Raw genomic sequence first — 24,403 nt, forward strand, 5'->3', positions numbered from 1 at the left:
AAGTCTCCAGCTCCTTTCAATGTATCCTGAGTAGACATCTGAAACAGTTTTAACTAATTTAGGGTGGTAATTTAGGGCAGCAGTTGGATCAAATCACATTAAAAATTATGGAGTTTTTGATCTTTACCATAGGGTAAGGAGAAAACTATTTTCAGAGGAAAGCTAGGAAAAAGAATCAGTTCAGCCAGAATGCTCATACAGAGCACCCTCTTCTTTAACAGTTTCACCACATTCAGGAAATTATGATTCCTTGGTTATACAGTTGTAATTTTAGTGATTAGCATTTATGTTCCAGTATGTGAAACACAACAGATGAGCCCAAGCAAGCTGCTCAACATTCACACTCCTGCGTTTCAGAGCTGATCCAGCTTCAGTATCAGCAAAGGGAGAGTGCAGCTGCAGCCACGCCATGTGATGCAGGATGATGTGCCTGGCTCAGCTGCATCAGGACATGCGACGCTCCCTGGCTGATGCGCAGCCATTTCACTCCAGTTCCCCAAACCCAGCACATCAGGGTGAGAAAACAAGCAGCAGCCAGACAGTTCCACAGCACTTAGGCTCTTTACACAGCAGTGTGGAAGTGAGACAACCCCCTCCTCCCTTGCTACTATGCTCCTTCCCCATTTCCAAAATGCACTTCTAGTATGTTTTAATGGAAAGCAGACCATTTGTGATTAATCATTGCTGTACACAATCAATTAACCATGTTACTTTTACTCTCTCTGAAAATGAAACTTGGACTTGCTGGTGTAAATTTTAAAATATTACTTGTGATATTGAAAAGAGCTAAATAGAGAACAGTTTAGCAATTCCCTCCCCTGCAAAATCCACAGTTAAAAACAATTTTGCATTTTTCTATTAAATTGACACCATAGCACATATCCAGGAGGAATATACAGTTTATTACTACAACACCCAAACTGAAAGCCACCCCTCATGGTTACATTTTAAGCCCACTAACACATGCATGAAGTAATTTTCTCACCAACATTGTCTTCCCATTTCCTGGAGGGCCAAACAGCAGTAAACCACGTGCAGGAGCTCTAAGTCCTGTAAATAACTGAAAAGTACATCATCATAAGTTACCTCCAAAGACTTAAAGATGTTGATTTACCTTTGTAAGAAAATAGTTTAAACGGAGAATGGCTCACTGGCTAGCAGTGGTATCAACAGAGGCAGTGCTACAACAGTACAGATTTTTAAAGAACTACATTCTATCACTAACTTGACCTAATGCACATCACTATTTTTTCCAACACAACAGTTAAATTATGTCATGATGATTCTGTGCATAGAGGCACTATGAAAGGAGTATAAAAGGCAGTAACACGTTCCACAAGACAGACCAGCCTATTAAGTTTAAAGCACCCAACTGCATTTAAAAAGAGGGGAATGCAAGTGTGTAGTAAGAGAATTAAAGCCATGTTCCTACTAACTCCATATGGAAGAACCCCTTCATCTTTCTCTTTTTTTTTTTTTTGTATTAAATGAAACTTGAGAAGACAGGCCTTGACCGAAACTATTTAGAATATTACTTCACCACCACCACCTACCTTCCCTAAATGCTACCGATAGTAATCTCCTCCCTCTCCCTGTGCATGGGATTCATCTTTCCTACACTGTAGAACTGCACCCATCATACGCAGCACCACAGCAAGCAAATCTACAATTTCTCAGAGTACGTATCTTTTAGTTAGCTTAGTTTAGCAGCCTGTTTTCCCCAGTGCTTTGTCTTTACCACTTTCCTCAAGAGTTTTGGAGTTCCCTTTTTGGCCTCCATTCCAGCTTCTGGTAATTCCAACAACCAACCAAAAGGAATAGTAGGGAGTCTCTTATATATACACACCATGTCTAAACACTACTGTTGGCAGGCGCTCCTTTCTACAATATCCATGATAACAAATGGCTCCATTACCGGTGTAGTGTTTCTAAGATGACTGACCAACATGCATGTTCTGTATTATTTCATCATTCACAGCATTTTGTTTGTGCTTGACTTTGATCACTAAAAATAGTAAGGCAGCACGATCCTATTCACTAAGACATACTACTTATCTTACAGATGTATTGCAGCATTTTAACCTGGATAACTACATTCGTCAAGTGTTTCTGCCTTCCACACTGCACACCACCATGTGCATCTCCTGCCGGACTCTTTTTATTTGGAATCATTCTGTGGGAGTTCCGCCATTTTCAGATAGTCCAGACCAAATCTACAACTCTCCCTCACCTTGATCATCACCTACACAGTTCAGCTGCAACCGCCATTTATCACTGAGACACACTAAGCTTTTAAAATTGTTGTTAACAGGCTAATCATACTAAACATGGTCTGAACTAATTGCTAGCATTTTATTAGCATCTTACTGCTGAAATGGTTGCAGCCACTGTTTTCTGTTTATTCACCTCAACTCTAGCGCTCCTACAAAAATGCCATTAATTGGCTTGTTTAAATATGAATTTGAATTCAAGACTCGTTAAAGGTTAAAACTGAAGTAGTATTTAATTTATTAAACATTCCCCTATAGTTGCCACATCCACCATGTACATTTACAAGGAACAAAACCAACATCTTTTCTTCCAAGGAATGTCCTTGTTATATCTCAACCTATGCCAAGGTCAGGCCCATTGCTAACTACAGTAATACGAAGACAACCTTATTGAAAATATCAACTGTTATTGGGAAAGAGTTGTAACTATTCCAAGCCTCATATCTCAAAGTCCTTCCCACCCAGATCATTGTATAGTGTTACTGAACAACAAAGTTGACATACTAAAGCACTGTAATAACAGAGATGGTACAATGACATTTTCCTTCTGCAGAAGAATGTCTAACCAACATCCACACAGAGAACATGACCACAATACCAATTTAATATTTTTCAAATCAGATAGTGTCATGACTTAATTTACCTATACAAATCTCATCTGTTTTACTCTTCCAGTTATGAGCTTTGTCTTTTACATGTCCATATAGGGTTGGACACACAGCTATAGTTATCTGGAACAGTCAGCCTCACAAATCTTCAGGAATTTTTTGGTTTGGTCTTTTAGGGGTTTGTGGTTTGCTGGTTTTTGTTTAGTTTAAGCTAGTGCCTCAGTCACTTTCTCCAACACTGACTAACCAGATGACAAGGAATTTCATGGTACTATTTTAACACGTAAATTCTTCATTCTCGTTTTCCAAGACAGCTATCACCACACAACTACCGATAGGAATCATAACCAGTAGAGACAGGAATCAAGAATCACTACTTAATGTGTGAAGCACAATATATTTCTTTGATTCTGTGACAGAGTGATAACAAAACCCAGTTGCTTACCTCAGGTCTAAGAGAAGGAAGGATAACAATTTCTTGCAAAGCTTGTTTAGCCAGTTCCTGCCCTGCAATATCATCAAATTTGACAGCTGGTCCACTAACAAAGAAATGGAATACTAATTAGTCTAACAATGAGATGCTCTTTTTCAGCTGCAGCTGACTAATTTAATGCATTTGACTATTTATACAGAACCCTTTTGAGGAAATCTACAACTTATATTAAGCATTTAAAATTATAAACATTTCTGATATGAATTTTCATCCTTTTGCCAAAGTAACAACAACAACAAAAAAAACCCCCACCCAAAACAACCCCCCAAAAACCCAAACCAAACAAAAAGTACTAATTTTCATTCCAGGTGGACCAAGACTGTACTGAACAAAAAACTGGTTTTCTGCATTGAAAAGCCTGCTTTTCTTCAGACTTACCTATCAACAATTTCATTCAGGATAAGATTAGCAAGATTACTGTCCACATTTCTAAATATCTTCAAGTCTTTCTTTTTTCGAGGAGCAGTGGTAGGAGTAGAAGGCTTATTTGTTCTGCTATTTTTAGGAGCAGCCTGGAGAACAGGGGAGAGAAAAAAACAAAATACCAACTTGATACTTTAAAGGATACTGTTAACAAAATTACTTTTACATTTCATACGGTCTGGTAAAACCTAATACATTAACACATACCAGATATTCTGATGCTGTATTTTGCTACAAATCATACTATCATATTCAGCCACTAGAAGAACATCTTAGGCTCCAGTGAGGAGGGGCTTTTTGGTTTGATTTTGGTTTGGGGATTTTTTTTTTAAGATAATTCATTATATTTAACTATGGTATTTTCCCGCATCATAGTTTAGTCACAGAGCATCACAAACTGTTTCAGATTCTCAATGCCTATAAGCAAGAATTTCTACTGCTGTCATGCTTGCTAACAGGCCACTTAAAAGCCTTCATATTATAGCAGCAGCAATGCTTAACCACATTTATGTTCTGTCCATACTGCTCTTTATTCTACTTTACTGTGTGAGTATCAGGGGGAGATAAGGATGGGAGGGAAAGAGATGGCTCAAAAGAAATGCAGCATTTTTGTGTCTTATTAGTACAGAACTTTTGTATTTCAGTCACAATCTAACCATAATTTGCTTTCCAATGTGGTTGCCATATAACCTGTGCATACATGCTTTGGAAGAGAAGGAACATGTAGGGGGAAAACTTGTAGTTCTGGATTAGGAGGTTTTTTTTCTTTTACATACTGGGAGTAACATTTATTTTTCTCCTAGATAAGCTTCCCTTAGCTTCCCATAAAATTTTCAAAACAAGTATTATCATTTATTACTGCGATCACAATTAAAATCCGTTTGCCCATGCAGCCACCCAATGCCTTCCGATTTCTAAAATCCACTCTGCAGCCTAGCTCAACAGGCTTGGCCAAAAATTTAGGGGTTTAGGGTTTTTTTTCCAAAAACTTTCTGCTACTACAATACTGCAATAAAGGCAGTAAATCCAAAGTTTGTTCTGGAGTTTACATTGACTTTCAAAGTATATACTGCTATTATATTTATCCTTATCATACCTTATGAGTTGAAGCTGCAGGATTAGGTGCTGGTCTAGACACAGAAGAAGTTGATATCCCACTGTAGCTCGGTGTTCTATGGTGACCTGAAAGGCCTGTGGATCCAGTTTTTGCAACAGTTTTTGAACGAGGAAGGGAATTACTCATGTGTGTTAAGGGATCCTTCTTTTTTGGAACCGCTCCACTTTCTATAAAGAAAACCGATGTTGTGAGAACATTTTCAGCAGTCATACTTCTACCATCAATTCTAACTTGAAGACAGTATTGTTGACACATATAATACAGTATTATAGCACAATAATACAAGTTTTTGAAGAGGTTTAGTATTTTTAAGGGGATATTAACTGTAGCTTTCTCCTAAAGTTAAGTTTTGAATTTTTAGGAGCTCTCAAAACCAACACTAGTTAGCCATCTTAGAAAAGCTGGAGACAGCTAAGTCCTGTAACAAGGGAAAAACACCATCTATTCCTTTAGTGAAGATGATGGAACACCAGCCAGAAGATTTTCCTTCCCAAGAACTCACAAAAATAATCATTATAATAATCCCCAAATTTTAAGCCATTAGATTCAGAGCATTCATTCCTTAAGTGATTTTAGCAGGCTAGCTACTTTGGATGCTAGCTAACACTATCAGCACCTTCCACACAGAAGCTTCTCCAAGGCACTTTAATTTGGGAAAATTAAAATAGTTATACCTGCAAGCAACTACCAGGAGCTTTTTCTTACAACTTGATTGCACTTCAGGAATCTCAAGGTATAAGTAAATTCTGAATGGACAGCTCTGAAACAGCTTACCTTCCTACATTTAAAATTAAGTCTTAAAATATTATATTATACCGCTGAATTCAATTAGGAAGGCCATTTTGGTCCAGAGTAACTGAAATAGCACTTGATTTCAACATTCTCTGTATGGGATACACAATAAAATAAGGTTCCTTGGCACAGAAATGGCAAGTATAAAACATCAAAACAGAGACTAAGAAGTAAGAACGTGCTACAGCAAGCATGCAGGTTGGTCAGGCTCGTTAATGATTAGAACACAGCATCAGACTGGGGTTTTTTTGTGGTGGGAATACAGTACTGGAAACTGTCTAGTACAGTACTGTTGTCTGTGATGGAAACTGTAAATACTGCCTTATTTTATATCCTTTTAAAAGGGTTAAGGAGCCTTTTGATTAGATAAGAGAAATATGGTGTCAGAGGTAAGGAAGCTCAAGACGGATTTCACTTACAAGTTTCTTCACTAAGATTTTAGAAATCTGCAACTCAGTTTGACTTGTTAGTCTTAAGCAACAGGCCAAAGAATTCTGATTTTTAAGGAAGTTAATGACTCTACGAAGAATTTTTAATTCATAATATTGCAGTTCAGTGAAAAATACTTTAAGTGGAAAGCCTCATAATTTTGAATGTTGTGTTTAAAAAACTCAAATAAGAATTCTTCAATGAAACAGTATCATGGAAGGATCAATTAATTACTACCATGTTCTCAGCCTCTTTAAACATAAAAGTCTTGCATACTACCAAGAGCAAACCTTCATGCAGCCTGCAGTTATCCATGCATTGAACTACTTGGCTAACAAGCTTCTAAAGCCTTTCTTCAGTCACAAATCTATGCCTTTTAAGAGTTACAGAAACTCTGCAGGGGTTATCATAAACAATGCAGATGTATCAATATGCAAAAACCAAGAGAACTTGAAGAATATGATTAACTAGATTAACTACATTTATCTGCAAGACATTTCTTGTAAAAACAAAACAAAACACCCCAAAAACCAACACACAAAAAAAGGCCAAAACACAACTCCCCCCCCCAACACAACAAAAAAAGCCCCTACTGACTAAATCACACACAGATCCAGAGCTGATTAAATTTACTTAGTTATTATTGCACAGAAACTTCCAAGTCAAAAACTTTTCAAAATTAGGCATACTTAGTAACTTTCAAGTTCAAAAGGTAGTATATGAATCTATTAACCTAGCTACTCAACACTTTGGTCCAATTTAATCAAAAAGTAGCACTCAGTTTGGTTGGTTTTTGTTGTTTTTTTTCCTTCAGCCTCATTTGCACAGCTAGCTTAAAGTCAACATGGGGAGGCTTCAAAAAGCTGAAGTAGTTTTTCTCCATTTCCTTCACCCTAACATGTTGCTCAACTATGACACTTTCCCAGAACTACCCCCATTTATTGAGAACAATACACACACATTGCAATTTTGAGTATCATAAAATTGCACAGGTAAGGAGTATTTCAGGAAGCTAGAAATACGGGGTGGGGGGGTGAGGGGGTGGGGAAGAAAGGTTTAAATACAAATTATGATTTACTCTAGCTGTAACTCCAGGAATCAAGACCACTAAGTTTACATGTGTTCTGTGGTCAGTCCCAATGGGTAGCACAGGAAGTAGCACTGATGAACTACTCTTGAACACAGTTGTTCAGTGAAGTCCAGAGGGAAACTTCATTTTATACACAAATTTTCATTGAAGAAGCAAATAAAATGTGATCAAACTTTTCAGAATTACAGTTTATCTAAAGTATACCTATTTCTAAAGAGTGAAGTGTTTAAGAACACATGTATCTCTCGTCAGACTGATAGCCCCTATTATTTCATTATGTAAAAATATTTATTTTGCTGTAACAAATGCAACCCCCCCCCCAAACACATTTCTTATCCATTTGTATTTGTCATCTGCTGAAAGATGGAAAATATGCTGCAAGTGGCCTTAAAACCTTTGCAATATCTCCAGCAGCCTTTTGCCAAATGTTTCACCATTCCATACAAAACAGTAGGAAGTGCCTAAAATACATTCTAATCACAAAGACAGACCATGGTATTTTTTCAAGTGTATTTGAAACACTGAAAAATTCAATTTTCTACTTCATATATACTTATAGGATAGTAATAGGGGCTTGATCATTTTGATTTTACCCTCTTAATTGACTGCAGAGAATAATTTACTTCAAAGCTCCAAGCTAACGCCACTAGATCATAGAGAAGTAATAATTATCTGGTCCTGAAAGCATCCCTGCAATTTTACTCTGTCATTCAAATATAAATACAACAAACAAATTACGAACAAGTAAGGAGCAAAATTTTGGCTGAGGTTTTCTGCTGGTTAGATTGTGATAAGCTGCAGACACACATGCCCAATTTCAGACTCCCTTACAGAAAGAAATGTTAAAATGCATTTATTATATTTAACTGTTTTTAAAGGTAAAGTGAAGTAAGTATATGTTTGAACAGCTTTAAGAGGAGCTTGATTGTACTACACACCTGGAAACAGAAACAATCTGGGAAACATGCAGCTCTAGCTTATTTATTTAATAAAGATAACAGCATGCTTTGCATTTCTAAAAAGCAAACCAATTGTATTTTATTTTGTGCATCTGAAACTCAATTAAGGCGCACCTTAATGAACAACTTTATGCTGTTTTATAACTTCTTAAGCATCAAAAAACCAGTTTAAAGTTAGCAGCAGCAGTTACAGTATTGCAGAACAGTTTCCAGCCTTTAGTTGTGAAACCTTAAAAGTCATCAAGGAAATGATGTTGGAAAAAAAAAATTTGCAAGTCTAAAACTGTCTGTAACTTTATGTACATAGTTTCATTAAAAAAAAAATAATCTTTAAACTGCTTAGCTATACAGTTTCTGCAAATACTGCATAGCAAAATACATGAAGCAATTGAAAGACCAATAGTTATTCAGGATTAGCATTCACAATAGCCCCCAAAACAGTAATTCCTTCGAAGATTATATTCAGATTTTTCAAGTAGGTACATTCAAGTAGTAAAAACTACCTAACAGAAAACGTCAGCAACTAACAAGGGCCTGTACATGTTTTGAATGGTAGCACAGCTACACAGATCCAGGATGGTTGTTCTCCTTCTGAACAGACAGAGCAGTGTCAAAGATCTACTGTGGCCAAATTACGGTGTTAAAAATGATCTTATTGCTACTTGTTCTTCTACTTGGGAAATTCCTTAAAAAACTTCAGTATTAAGAGTAGAATTTTTGCAACTTGAAAATCTTTGCCAATATATGCCTACTATTAAAGACAAGCCAGCAAATACTTCCAAGTGAAAACTGAGATAAAATACTAGCTACTTGCACAGTGCTAATGTTGCAGTAAGAAAGAGAAATGTAATGTTTTCTCTGATCATATATCATGATGAGATTTACACATTAAATGTAAAATGGTACACTGGAATTACTGTAATACTACCAGTATTGTATGCCCAGTAAGTTCATAAAACTCATTAACACTGCCTTTGGCAAGACTGGCATCATCTACTTCCCAAGCTAGTTTAGAAACAAAACCCAACAACCTACAATGCAAAGGGAAACATACATGTCTGAGGGAAAAAAGCAAACAGCTAAATTGTTTTACATGTAATTTAAGACTGCTATGAGAATAAGAGTGATGGATATTGAACAATAAATATGTATTTCAAAATAAAGTTTTGAGTCAAGGCTACTTGTTACTACTCTTGAGACAAGTTACTGCGTAGCCTTCTGCAACTGAAGGGTAGGTGATACTGCTGTAATAAGGTCTTATAAAACCTCATTATAAATCTATCAGATAAATTGTCAAGAAAAATCTCTAGCTATTCAGGTAAGTTAAGAAACTATGAATGAAGATGACAGGGATAGGTAGTAATTTGTGCTAGAATCAAGTAAAATAGTGTGAAAGGCTGACACATAGTATCTTGGAAGGAAGAATCTCAAATCAATAACATTTTGGAAGTATAAAAAGTGTGCAGTATAGCTGTGAGAACAGAATATCAGACAGAATTAAGAAGCAAAAACATCTTTAAAGACTTAGGCCTTCAAAGGCAAATGAAATAAAGCAAAGCACTTTTTGACCAAAGAACAGGCAAAAAGGCACTTTCTTGATGTTAAAACGACGAATGACGACGTTTCACACTCATAAAATCCTGGACTTTTAAAAAGCCCAGCCTGATTAGGCAACAGCCCAAGTAATACTTCATGTAGACAGAAAAATGAAACTTATGCCAGAGCCCTGTGGCTCAGTACCTCTGCAGCACCTCTATTTTCTCAGTAACAGCAGCCATCTTATCTCAAGTAGCCTGCAAGCTGATTTTGTACAGTTTTCTAAGAATTTGCCATCTACTTTGTGTTTTTAAATGATTGCTGCTGTCCAGGTGAAAAAACCATCTTTATTACAACACATATAAAGGAAGTACTTTTAAGAAAAAAAGTGTAGCACCAGCATCTTACAAACAGTACTCCCTCCCCCCATCCCCAAAAAAGGAGACAGAGAGAGCATGAGAGAGAGAGTGAGCATGTGAGCATAGGCACCAGCCAATTAAGAAATTCAGATGGCTGTTAATAGGCTGACTTTCCTGGTACTATCAGGTACTACCCCACAGCTGCAGGAGAATTTCAGTACTTTGGGTACTAACTTCCACAAGTTATGAATCTAAAGTTTACCTTTGGCAATATAAATGCAAATGGCAATAGGAACAAGCCTCTTGCAGCCTTGTTCAAAGTAATCACTAGACGCTTGGTACCTAACTTTTTTTTTTATGACCTGCTCTTTAGTTCTTCTGTCTCTTCTCAGATCCCACTGAGCCTGGTAAATTAAAGTTTCTCCATTAGCCTGCATTCCTCTTCAGAAAGTTGGAAGACACGTCCTCAGAAAAAAGCATCCCCAGAAGACCACAGCCCTTTGCAGTTGTTTCAGTACCCTTTCCTCCACAGTTTTGCAGAAGTGGTTCAGTTATCCATCTTCTGTAAGTCACCAGGAATATAACTCCAAATGGGTAAATTGCCTAATACCAATTTCCACAAGCTTACCAACAGTGACCACCTCCTGCTCCAGGAATTTCTGTAAATAAGAACATCTGCCAAAGAACTGGCAAAATGTTTCTTCATTTCCAGTAGATGCCAAAGGATATTCTATGCTTTGTTACTAACAGATTTAAGTAACTAAATTAACAGTTTTAAGAGTGAATGTTCAGTCTAACCTTCTCCTGCAGCATCCAATTCTGAGATACATTGAGGAAAAGGTACAAAAACATATAAAGGAAAGAGTTTAAAGAAAAAGCCGTTCATATCGAATCAGATGGAGCATGTTATCAACTTTTGTGTATGTATGTATTTGTTCATTCAATCACTAGCCAAGCAGGTAAAAAGACAAGAGTTGTACTGGATCATTTAAGGTAAAGAGTTCTCAAGCTCAGTCTACGCAGGAACTTATACTGAAGAGCCATTTTAACTACAGCTTTTTGATAAATGCAGTTAACAAAAATACCACACATACAGCAATCTAAAGGTGCCTAATGTGACACAGTTCCACTACTTTGACTTCTCATACATTAGAAAGAATAAAACCAAACAGTAAGATGACTTCAGAACTAGAAACGGAGCTAAAAAAAGAGAAGCCTGTGGTTTACACTAAGTTTCAAGTTTAGTTACTTTAAAAACCGAATACTGCTCTTGACTCAGTAGACAAGCTTTATGAATTCCATTGCTCGTTAGCTCTCTATTTTATTTAACCTCATTATAGTCTACTGTATGAATTACCAGTTGAGACTGCAGTTGTGAAAATAGCTTACTGCTGGCTTAAAACATTCCCTGAAGACAATTCACAAACCTCACAGTAATTTTACTTGTGTATAGACAAACAAGTTTACTTCTTTACTTCTTAGTATCCCTGGTGCAGTCTTCTGGCAAAGGATAAAAACAACCTTCTTTGACAAAAATCAAGAGCTGCGTTTTTTCCCCCTTGTTTTAATCATGTATCACTTTCTCAGAGTAAAAAACCCTGAAATTTAAAGCAGCTTAATGCAAATGCACATTCACTCTCACATTATCATAAAGAAAGAACTACTTATGTAGGCACAATATATAACCTACATATCCTATATTGACTTTGACACTTTCGAAAACAGGTTTAATTTAATTCCTTTAAGAATAGAACGAGAAGTATTTTCTAAAATATTGTCTTAGTAAATAGTTTTGGATTCTAAGACAGTCATTGTAAGAGAGAACCTAATACTACAAAATAACACAGTGTTGTAAAAGTCATAGAAAGGATGTAATGTATTTTATATAAAGCCTTTAAAAACAGAAATATAAAACAATGTTTTTAAAGTTGGTGGGGCCAGAACATAGTATTGCATATTTTCCCTGTAATACATGAAAAACTGAGAGACATCCCCTCAATAGGCGCTGGTAAAACCAAACCCACCTGACTGGAGATGTCCATTGCGGCATGCCAGGTTAGTACTGTCATTATAGACCTCCATTTGCGGCTTGGGAATTTGCAAAACTGCCTGCAGCTTCTCTACATAGTAGACAGAGGGGAAGGGAGGAAAAAGGACAAAATAAACAAACAAAAAATAAAAATGAACCAAGAAAATTTATGTATGTTGAACACACAAATGTCAAGTTTGGCTTTGTTATACTTGATACAGGGTTAAAGATAAAAGGAATACTTCTATCTATTCTACATGTTTAGCAAGTTTGTAAGAAAATTCTGTCAGTATGAGCATGACTGAAAACAGCTTTAAAACTAGCCATTTACAGCTGAGTTAATTACAACAATCTTTCCAGTCTAGTGATTGTAGTTACTTCTCAAAAGCAATGGTCAGGATTAATTCAACTTCATTTACTAAATATTTGTGTTGATAACCCATTTTGGAATGTCCTCCCCAAGGTGTTACTTTTGACGAACTGCAAAGAGTCATCACTTTCCTGCATATTAAATGTTTCACCTTAGTAACGGCCAGTCAACATTTTACAGAAATCTCAACTGTTCAAGCAAAACACCATATATACATTATGATGATGCCTTTCAAGATCTCTATTTAGAAATATAATTGCCTTGAAATTAAATCAATACGATTGTCATGCAAGCTGTGTTCTTTAAGAGGATTAACTTCAGAAACATCTGAACACAAGATTTATAAGGTTAAAGATTAAGGAGAAAGAAATTAACTCTAAGAAGTCATGATAAACTAGCCAAAGCATAAGTCAAAGAGGCATAAGGCTGCAAACGACACATAACAAGAATTAAGTCTTGGGACTATTTGTTCTCTGCAGCTCACCTACCACTCCTGCTCTTCCCACTGCAGTTAAAAACCTCCAGGCCTTACTTCTGGGGCACTTTACAGCCTCTCCTACCTTTATTCCACACCCCTTTTTTATAAAAACAAAACACAGTTTGTAAGGATGAAAGGCATACATTGTCAGCCCCCCCCCCCCTTTTTTTTTTTCCTCTTCTTCCCCAAGTGATAACAGTACCAAGAAGCTGCAGGAAAAGAGATGGCCAACTAGAGGAGTGATGTCCTCTGGCAACGTGAAAGCATATACTGCAAAAGAAGCTGAATTCTACTGAAAATGTGCACACCCAAGCTCATAAATCCCCTGACTGGAGGAAGAATTGCCATTCAGAGTTTGCAGACTGTACAACCAACAGGTGTAAACACTTCCTTGATTCCGCTTCTTTGACTATTACAGATCTTTTTCCAGTCTTTCTACTTCATTCCTTTCTTCTTCTGCCTGCTCCTCATCACTCACCGCTTAACCTCCCTGAAAAGTATCTTTAGACCCAATTGTTTAAGTGATGGTTTAATAATAATAGCCAGACTGAACAAGATGCAGTTTAGAGTGAAAACTTAGTAGCCACAGGCAAATGTGAAAAGCTAAAGTTCAAGATTAGTACGTGCACCCAGGGTTTACTTTGTTTTAAATCGAAAGCAATGAAGAGTCAAGTACAGTAAAGCAAAAAAAATGTCAATCACACAAGAACAGCCTACAACTAACCACAAGCTTTGTAACTTGCAAGAAGTTACGCTAAGAAACCTCCCTCTAAAGAAGTCTAAGAAAAGTCCTGTTAGTATGACTGACCACAAACAGTGTACTATTTTAGTGGGTGCAGCACTACCGAAGGACACAGCAGAATAGTCTACTCCCTGCCCAGTGCATGCAATCTAAATGGAAAGCACATAGAGAAGCTTCGAAAACAAAATTAGTATTAATAGACTTTGTAAGATATTAGATAATCAGTTAAGTTTTGGAGAACATTTCTGAACTTAAAGAACTTTCTAGTGAGTGACCATAATAAAATCAACTGGCTTGGGCAGGAATTCAGGAAATGCTATTTGCGTCAACGCTACAGTTTGAGGCTGAGGTTTTACCACAATTATCAATGGCTTAGCAAGTTCCACATATACAGGAACTCCAAAACTGCAACAAAAAAATGTAATCCAACTGTTGTCCAGTTTCAGTTCACACACTGTCTTCCCATCACATTATGTATTAACACATAATTTTAATGGTGCTTGTAAAATTACATAAAGCAAATGTATCCCTTTTCTTGAGAGACAGTGTAGCTGTAGAGCCCTCTGGAACAATGAAAATAAATTGAGCTATTAAATATCCTTCCAGGGAACTAACAGGACACCCTATCACCTTCCATCTAAATCCTTTCCCTATGTCTCCAGACATAGAGGGGGAAAAAAAGTTTGCAGAATCCCATTCATTATTTCTCCTTGATGATACACGTTGACATAAACCTACCAAATAAACCACTGCAGCTGCTGTCTTATTTAGGCAACACTAGACTTTGAGTTCAAAGTAACTGATTTCTAACAAAAAAGAACATTGCCCTGTAACACAAGCCTGAAGCAAAACCACCAAGACCTCCAAGAAAGCGGAATAATCCCCAAAGGTGTCCACTGAAGCCCGTGTCTATACACGGGCAGAATTATTACCAAAGAGGACACTGATGAAAGTAATTTTAATTATGTGCCATGTGTATCCTTCAACCAAAATACTGAAGCTACACATAGCACACAGAAAGGCAGTAGTGCTGACAGAAGTCTGTCCCCCTACAGAAAGTCTCTCTGAAAGGGGAGAACACAGATTGCTACAACACACAGATAATATTAGAATTGAATAGTGTTGCACTGGACATTGTGGTTATCTATCTTAGGAACAGCAAACTGCCGAGTTTTATGTATCGATTGTAGGAAACAAATATCCTCCTCTGATTCTAAATACATCAAATACAATCATTCTAACGTGTCATCAGTCATCCAGGAGAGATCAGGTCTATGAAGACCAACCATCAGAGCAAGATTTATCCACTCATCTAAATAACTGCACAGTTAACACACCCTAAACTGTGTCAAAAACAGGGGCTGCCACCAATTCAAATGGTAGAACTTGGAAGTCCCCTAACAGCTAGCACAACTCAATATTGTCACTGGACTGTCAAAGTGATTGAGTCACCTTGAGGTGCTCTGAAACACACCTGGAGTAACTTCAGCTATCTGGCTGTGTCACAGTACAGCTTTAAACAGAATACAATAGAGTAATTTAGACTCAAGATGAAAACAGGGCTCAAAACGATAAAGCCAATATCCAAGGTAAGTAGCTACATCCTCTTGGTCGAACATTAAAAAGCATCAGTGGTGTGATGACACATGGTGATAATACATGCGTGTAATCAGACATCACACTCCCATCAGTGGCGTCATGCAACTTAAACTTACACTGATGATCCAATGCACTTCAAAAAAAATCAAAGCACTGAGCACTTTTAAGGGACAGTTATAAACCATTTGATTTAATTTTCACCTTCTATGTATTACCAATGTAACTTGCTTGACTGGATGGCATTTCAGTTAGGCAGTCTCCAATCACATCTCTGTTTAGCCAGCAGGATTAAATAATTGATATTATTGTCTGCTTTAGGTCTGTTTTATCCTGCCAGTTAATGCAATACAGGACTTGCCTATTCTCCCTTAAGAAATGGAAAAATTCCACAGGACTAGAGGAAAACACTTACTCTTTGATCTTAAGAGCTGGATTCATAGGAAAAATCACTTTATTGAACCTTAACAGCTTCAGGTTTAGTTCAACTACAAAAGCATCTCTACACCACTTAAAAGCTTCCAAATATCTGTCACTATAAGTAACAAGCTAAAAGTTATGTTTAGAATTGCACATGCAATTCAACTCTAGATTACCTTAAATTTCCACAAAATCCATGTAAAATGACATATAAAGTAATAGAAACAGATGTTGTCAATACTTGAAAGTTGTTAGATGGTGTAACAAATATTACTCAAATAGATCCATAATGATGAAGCTTGCAGGGATTTTAATCCATTGGAATATCTCTCCAAACAACATCTTTTTCCTTTCTAAAGGGCAGATGACTTCACTTGCTCCTTTCTATCCAAATTTTGCTCTTAGGTACATTGTTTGAAGCAGATCCTTAGCGCAAACTGAACAAGAACCTAAGTAGAACAAAGTACTAAACTTCTAATAATTTCAAAGTAAAAATAAAATAAAATCATATTTGACATCAACTTATGCAATAAACACTATTCTGTTTACCTTTCAATATGCACTCTGAATGAAGCACATGAATGTTTGTAAAACAGCATGCGATCACACATTCTGGTAGTAGAGATGAATGTACCAGCTTGGCTTCAACTTCAGGTTTTTTGCAGTGTTTACCCTTTCTATCTTCTCAGAGCACCGCAAGCAAGCAATCAACTTATCAACATCGCAAGTGCTACTACAGTAACACAAGCAAGGATGAAGCACTACCCACAAAATACAGACATTGCTACTTCAAGGTTCAAACAGCAGCAAATTTTTAAAGAAATCCTACTTACTTGCAATTAAGGATGTCAACAACAAGCCATACCTTATCAAAGGCTGTTAGCATGTAATCACTTTCACTTTTGTTCACTAGTTTATATTACCTCTAGAAGACAGCCTTTAACCCTAACGAGTAGAAATATCTGCACATACTAAGGTTCTACCAACAAACACCCGTAATAAAGCATAGAAGCTGGAAGCCTCTTTCACCCCATGTTCCCTTCCCTTTTTTTTTTTCCAAAAAGAAGTAAGGACACCAGGAACTCAAGGGAAACAAAAGGGATTCACTTTCTTGTGGTTGCCACAACTTCCCTGTCAATCACCAGTCAGAGCCACAGAATCACAAAGTGTAAGAGGAGAAAAGAACACGAGTTTTCCTGTCTGCTCTATACGCTCCTAGAAGAGGGAGTTAGTAGAACTCAAAACAACACACCGCAAGATTAAAGCTGCAGATACACAAGTTGAACTCAAGTACATTTTTTAGTTCTTCCTTACAGAGCAATTAAAAAAAAAAAAAAAATCTTTCTTTTCATTTTTCTGCCTGAACTGAAAGCATTTCCAAAACTCAATTTAGAGGATGCACTACACAAAACTGTGGGTTTGTTGTTTGATGAGGAGGGGGAATTTTTGTCTGTTTATCATGCACAGGAAGATGCCATTTCCAATCCTGCCTGTTTTACTCTGTCCATTAAGAGCTCATATACAGCACTTAATTTTGATAAAGCTAAAACTGTGCTTCTGAAAAGAAGTGATCTTATCTGCTAGTCTTAAAATAGAACACTACTAGATAAAAATTACAAGAATTAGGATTTCACAACCTTATGGTCTACATAATGCTAAAGAATTATTATTACAGTACATACCAATAATCAGTAGAATTATTACGTAAGTGACAACAGAATTAACAGAAAACGAAGTAGTTACACAGAAGGCACACTTACAATATATTGCTGATCATGAATGCTAAGTTTTACTAAAGCTCTAACACAGCAAACCTAAACTAACTCCAACAAGAGTTAGTCAAGACTTCCTCAGTTTGAGTCAAGCATGCTATGGTATAAAGACTTCTCAGTTACTTTTACACCAATTTCTTAAGGCATAGGCAAGTGGGTCATGAGATTCCAATTTCAAAATCCATCAACAGCATTGAAAAAATACTACTTACTCTCAACTAAAAACCAGACTTAAGAGACCCTACACAGATAATGACACCTTCGCTTTAAAAGTCAAAGCCGTATTTTAGAAGAATGCATTACATGAAGTTGTGCGAATAACAACAAACTTTCCAAAGTCATGAATTGTAACTGGTACCTAAAAGCTGCAAGCGATCCTTGGCCATTGCCAAATTTGTCATCATTTTAGATTGCAGACGTCGAGCCCGTTCACACTGATCACCTTATAAAGAAAAATCAATGTTAAAACACAATCTGGCAAATTAACTTTTTAAAGTGCTAATACTGACACCCAGCCTTCCCTCCTTTTCCTCCCACCCCTTACCTGCCCCCTCCACTAAAGAACATCATTGCAAAACTAATGGAAAAATCCTAGAGCTTTCTATTTAATCAAGAATTTAAAGTTAGTTGACACTATCTGCTTTACATTATTGCTCACAGAGCAGTGGGAACCCGAGCACTGCTTTGCATATTCCCTAACATTTCATGCTGACCTAATATATGTTCTTTGTCACTGCATTTTTCTTAACAGAAGTCAAATAAAAAGATTTTTTAAAAGCTTGAAAAGTGACTGAGAGGCAAGTACAATTTGAAATAATTCACTTTGGCAAAATTAAGAGATTTAAATTCAGTTGACTGTGTCCCTTTACATTTCAAAACACACAGAATTACAGACATTAATATCACCACTTCCTAAAAAATAGTATCTGTTCAAGTCAAGCTTTTTTTTTTTAATTTTTTTTTTTTTAACTGTGCAATTTAGATGGGTTGTATCAAATGCCACTGGTACTGCTGCATAAGTAACATGTCACCACACACTGTTCAAACATTTCTAAACATAGCTGAGGAACAAAATAGCAGTCTGCAAAAGCAGTTACAGGTTTGGGGTTTCAGGAGGGTGGGAAGCTTGGGTTGTTACTATTATATTATTACTTTTGAGTCCTTCACTATACCTATTTCTCTATGGTACATACCTGCTTCTACACTACAGCTTAAAATGTTTCCATATACACAGATGGCTTTCTTCCTTTGTTGGAAATGTTCAGCTATTTTGGCATAAGCTATTCAGAAACACAATGCTAGACCATGCCAAATTGGGGTGTTTCTTTTTCAGTTATACTGAAGGGAATATGAAATTCTGCATAAGTGAGAACATGAACTGTCAACTTTGGCAAATCAAATCAGAACTCAGTATTTTGGCATTCCCATTATATAAGAAATCAAGTGTTTTACTTTAGAATTTTCATGAACTGCTTATGATTTTGGATAGTCTGAAAATACCTGGAGCAAGATTTGCATCTGTTATAGACCAGACCATTAAGGTAGAACACAGAAATGGACCAGTGTCCACCTACAGCTAAAACAGGAATAAGAAACACTCTTACGAATGAATTCATACAGCAGACCATTCCTAGCACCTACCATATTCAGCAATATTGATTCCTCACTTTGAAGAAGCCATAAACCAAAATCTTTTCCACAAAACTCAAAACTGGCTTACCTTGACCAATTACTAAGACAGCTATTCCTTTTTCCAGTTCTTCAATTCCTTTCTTATACCATTCAACAGCTTGTTCCTTTTGTCCTGCTTAAAAAGGAAGTGAACCCATTATTTTCTGTAATGAATTAAAGCTTAGGAATGGTTCCATATAATGCTGCGTAAAACAAGTAAGAGGAGGGAAGAGATACTTGAACAAAATCCTATGATTTAAAGAAAAACTTAAAGGGACACTGTCAACTTTACACCTGCTTAGTTTCAAATAAGCTTTTCTATTAAAAACAGGTACTACACCAGCCTCAAATCACTTTTGCCTGTTTCAGGAATACTTCTCCATCCACCTTAAAGAGATCTGTCCCCTAAAAAAAAAAAACAAACCAACCCACACACCAAAAGGTAAAAAAGCTACCCTACACCTATTCATTTACAACAGAAATGGTGAAATTAACAGTTTTTTCTTTCTGGAACATCAAACTGAGACATGCCTCTCAATCTTCCAGTGTCAGCCAATACCAAAGTAACACTAGAAGCTCAGAAACTCAAGAAGAAAAGCAACGAGTCTAAGATACTACACGAGTGAGACAAGAGACACTTTTCCTCCGGTTGACTTTTGTACAGATCAGCTCATTTGTCATGGGGGTATTTCTTTGTTCATCCTATCATGAAGCTGCTGTATTGCAGGTGTATGTCAACTTTCACATGAAGTACAACACATGTAGAATTAGAGTACAACTCTGTACTAACAATGTCCTACATGGATATTACAGCAAATACAACCATGAACATGCCTAGGACTAACCTATACTATCTGACACCATGACAGCAAATAACCCATTGAAGAGATATGAATATCTACTGCATATGGCTCCCCTTCTATAAATATTCTGCATTAAAAAGATACTTGCCTGCATATGGAAACATACTTTTGGAAGGCAGCTATGTCACACTAAGCATGCCTTTCCACACAGGAATACTGCATGTTAGGTATTAAAATTTAAACATGATTAGCATTAACAAGCTACTAGTGCTAGAAAAAACAAAAATGCCTAGAATGAAACCTTCAGATATCATTACCTTAGTATCAGAAGAGATAACGTTTCACAAAACTATTCCTAAGTGCCAGTTACCAGTGATTGTGTTGCTTCTGCCCTCAAGTCTTTTGATAACTTCAGTCCCAAACCTGTTTTCTAGCAAATTTCAGTGCCAGCAAAAATATTTCAATACATTTCTAGAATCTTCTTAAGGGTTTTCTCCTGCTCCTCTCCAGATGCAAAATCTTTTAATAACATTTGGCAAGTTACCCTGTGCAGGTAATTCCACGCTTTGCTCTTCTTACCAACACAAACCACAGGAGCAGCACCTACCTATAGTCAGGTACCTCACGCACCTTGGGAATCATTTTATTACTGCCCTTTCTCCACCAGCCTCATATATCCTGACTGTTAAGGACAAAGCTAGGTAAATTAAACCATCAAAGCTGAGTCACTTTGATCCTCTCTGTAGCCTTTTTTCCTTTAAGCTTCTCCCCATCACCTATAGAAACAGTTTCGACTGCAGTGTAAATCTAGTGCTGATTATGGCTATTAGAAATCAAATTAGAGATTATTCCAGCCACCTCTGCCATTGCCTGAATTGCTTTGCTATTCCTAAGAGCAGGTGCAAACACGCCAAGGTCATCATTAAAACCTCACTTCCACCTTTTACCGAGCTGTTTGCAAAGGTAGTGCTCTGAATCCACACATAACAGTTCACTAGTTCTCAGTGATTAAGACATTAAAAGCACAACCAAAAAAAAGTTACATTCCTTAGAAGTCATTGATTTTCTGTACTGGGTCTGACTGGGATGGAGTTAATTTTCTTCATAGCAGCCCCTATGGTGCTGTGTTTTGGATCTGTGACTAAAACAGTGTTGATAACATACCAACATTTTGGCTATTGCTGAACAGCCTGCACAGTCCCAAGGTTTTCTTTTTTTCTGACTCCAGATCCCCAGTGAGTAGGCTGGTGGTGCACAGGAAGCTGGGAGGGGACACCGGCAGGCTGACTGACCCAAACTGGCCAAAGGGGTATTCCATATCATGTAATATCATGCTCAGCAGTAACAACTTGGGTAGAGGAAGAACAGGTTGGGGGCTGTCCTCCAAGGCAGCCATTGCTCAGAAACTGGCTGGGCATTGGTAAGCAATTGCCTTTGCATCGCTCATCTCCTCCCCCACCTCTTTCCTTCACTTATTAAGGTGTCTTTATCCTGAACCACAAGTTTTCTCACTTTTGCTCTTCCTATTCTCTCCCCTGTCCCACTGAGGGGAGTAAACAAGTAGCTATGTGGATGCTTAGCTGCTGGCTAGGGTCACCCACCATGTGTGCCTTCTCAGTCCCAGGAAAATATGTTAAGCTTGATTTTGAAAATACCAAAACAAGAACATCAATTTCCCCAATAATTCAGAAGCATAAAAATTACCAGAAGTGCTATCATAATTACTGAAGCATGCATAGCTTCCAGAACAGCAAAAATGCCACATACTTGAAGGTCTTTTCCAACCTAAATGATTCTATGATTAACAGGATATTAGGCAATCTAGAAATCCTAACCATTTCACATACTATGCCTCATAAATTGTCTTCTGTTGGAAGTCATAAAAAACCCAACTTGTTTACATATAAAATAAACTCAAAGGTATGCATGTATTCCAGTAAAAACAGATAAGCAAATAACAAACCTGTGTATTAAAGCAAAGTGAGTTCTCAGTGAAATGAATATTGCATTTGCGGGGTTGTAACAGCTTTGCAACTGCTTGTGTTAGCAGCAAAGATTTTTTTCTTACTAAATGTATGACCTGTGCAGCTATTTCATATATGACAACTGTAAAAATATCTATAAAGCAAGCCCATGATTAAAATCAGTATTTGAAGGCTTACCCTTCAAACCACCAACAGTTATAAGCCACAACAGCGGAACAGGTACCTGATAATTTCAGCCTTGGCTACTCTTCACAGAGCACTCACCAACACCACTGAAGTTTTAAGCTACCTCACCTTCTTTCATGCTTTGCTCCCATGACCCTCAATGCTCTTACGCTGTACAGCTGTTCTGAACTAACCTTGCTGCACACGGTGGGGTTTTTTTCTCCCAGAGCTAGCTTACCACTGCCACTCCCAAACTGTCAATGCAAAGCAAGACACATCCCTTGCTTTTATGGTGCTCTCAGCACGTAGCTTCTATTGAAGGCCTGTTCCTATGTTTTTAACCTCCTTCTCTAGGACAGCAGTTTCACTAAAGCTCAACTGAAAGGGTATAATAAGGTATTCTGATGTTTCCAGAGAATTTTAAAACCCAGCACTGCATGCCCCTAAGGACTACCTTTCGGATGCTGACAGAGTTATGCTGCTGCATTTAGAATAAATGGCTAAGTCAAATGCACTATCGCCTTTTTTTTTTTTTAATCCTCCAGACAAAAAAAAAAAAATTCCTCCTTAAGGTCTTCTAGTCACATAGTGATAGATTTCTTAAGAGCAAGCATGTCAAACAGTTTAAGAAAAATTTTTTTTAAATTGCCAAAATACGCATAAATATTTCTTTCCTTAGAAGTCAGACGACTCCAAACGAGCAGTTTGGGAGCCAAGTTTCCTGAAAACTCCCTTCAACAATTCTTCCATCGTTTTTCAGACAGTACGTTAAAGGATGCACCTTTATTATTGTCCCTGCTGCTTTTGTTGTCCGGCTGGCTTGGTTAAACCGAAAGCTAGTTACAGTCACACCACCAACCACCACCCCCCCCGATTTTTAATCGCCTCACCCAGACCTCCGCATCAAAAACTTTAAAGTTGTTAGAGCGAGATACAAAGACTTGCTTTGCGTGGGAAATTAGCCCGAGCCGCAGCTTTTTGATCCAGCCTGCGCCTGCCGGCTGCGGCGAAGCAGGGGCGGACCCAGCGGGGGCGGCAGGGGGGGCAAAGCCCCTTGACCGCATGCGAGCACCGGCGCGCAGTTCACCCTCCCGCACAGATCCTCCGCAACCCGTATTTCTCACGTAAGCGGGCTTGGTTTGGTCTTCAACTGAAAGCGGCAGCCCCGGCCCCTCCCCGGCGCACGGCCGGGAGGCCCTGCCCGCCCCCCACCCCGCGCAGCCCGGGGCGGCCGCCGGCGCTCCCCTACCTCTCTCGTCCTCGTCGATGCGCAGCGCCATGGAGATGCACTCGAAGGCCCGCTTGTGGCAGGCCCGCACCGTCTCGGGCGCCCCGCCGGGCTCGGGCGCGTCGCCGGCCCCGGCCCTGCTGCCCTTGGCGGCCATGAGAGCGCCGCGGGAGAGGCGCTCGCAGAGCCAGGCGAAGAGCAGCCCGAGCTGGAAGGCGACGAAGCGGAGCAGGGCGAAGGCGGCGAAGAGCGGGTACGAGAAGTAGTACAGGTTCCGCTTGTGGGGGGACGCCGCCGCCGCCGCCCCCGCCGGCGGCACGGGGGGGGCCGGCCCGGGTGGCGAGGAGGGCGAGGCCGCGGTGGCCGGGGGCGCGGAGCTGGAGCCGGCTGAGCCCTTCTTTTTCCCTCTGCCGCCCGGAGAATTCATTCACCGCCGTCGCCATAACCCGCTGCCAGGGAGTGACAACAACCGGCCATGGCGGCGGCGGCGACGCCCCTTTCGCGCGGCTCCGGGGGGGGGGAGTGCGCAGCCGCCCCCGCGCCGCGCCGCCGTCGCGGACGGGCCGTAGCGACAATGGAAGGCGGGGACGGCGCGGCGGGGCGCCTACAGCTCCCGGCGTGCCCCGGGGCGGCGGGAGGGGCGCGCGGTGCCGGGGCGGAGGAGGCGGCCGGGCCTCGGCGGGGAGGGAGCTCCGCGTCCTGTCAGCGCCGCGGCTGGGCGGCGCCAGCCTGCCGCAGCCCTCAGCGAGAGCGGTAGGCTGCAGCGCGCTGGAACACCGCGAGGGGAAAGGCCGTGAACAATTTAATAAAATTAAGTATTCCGGCTGGAGCTGCCGGCCGCCCTGCGGGCAAAACGCGGTGCAGGCACCTGGCATCGCTCCCCGCCCGCAGCCGTTTGCCAGGGGCGGACGAGGAGGGTGCGGGGAGGCTTCCTCCTTTCCGAAGCCCCCGGCCGCCCGCTCGCTGGGAGGGGCGTGACGGCCGGCCGTGCGGGGGGTCCGTCCGCCCGCCCGCCCGCCGCGGGAGAACGTTCTCCCGTGCTTTGCCCGCTCCGCGCCGCTGTAACCG

At 39.3% G+C, this 24,403-nt stretch overlaps 1 protein-coding gene across 6 annotated transcripts in view; it reads right to left on the bottom strand.

Annotated features, from left to right (window-relative positions):
- SPAST (spastin) overlaps positions 1–23,859 on the bottom strand; it is a 35,218-nt gene extending 11,359 nt beyond the window's left edge. The window contains exons 1-8 of one of the 6 annotated variants that reach the window (XM_052805750.1): positions 23,357–23,857; positions 19,204–19,287; positions 17,842–17,925; positions 12,101–12,196; positions 4,891–5,078; positions 3,750–3,883; positions 3,324–3,417; positions 986–1,060 (exon numbers count right to left, since the gene is read on the bottom strand). In XM_052805750.1, coding sequence (XP_052661710.1) covers positions 986–1,060; positions 3,324–3,417; positions 3,750–3,883; positions 4,891–5,078; positions 12,101–12,196; positions 17,842–17,925; positions 19,204–19,287; positions 23,357–23,762 — 1,161 coding nt within the window. In that variant the 5' untranslated portion in view covers positions 23,763–23,857. Of the gene's footprint in view, positions 1–985; positions 1,061–3,323; positions 3,418–3,749; positions 3,884–4,890; positions 5,079–12,100; positions 12,197–17,841; positions 17,926–19,203; positions 19,291–23,356 lie in introns of all 6 variants that reach the window. The other 5 variants (XM_052805749.1, XM_052805753.1, XM_052805752.1 and 2 more) reach the window with 5 other exon arrangements.
- Positions 23,860–24,403: the final 544 nt, after the last annotated feature.

This window comes from Harpia harpyja, chromosome 13, assembly GCF_026419915.1.
Source record: "Harpia harpyja isolate bHarHar1 chromosome 13, bHarHar1 primary haplotype, whole genome shotgun sequence".
In the NCBI taxonomy this organism is placed as follows: Eukaryota; Metazoa; Chordata; class Aves; order Accipitriformes; family Accipitridae; genus Harpia; species Harpia harpyja.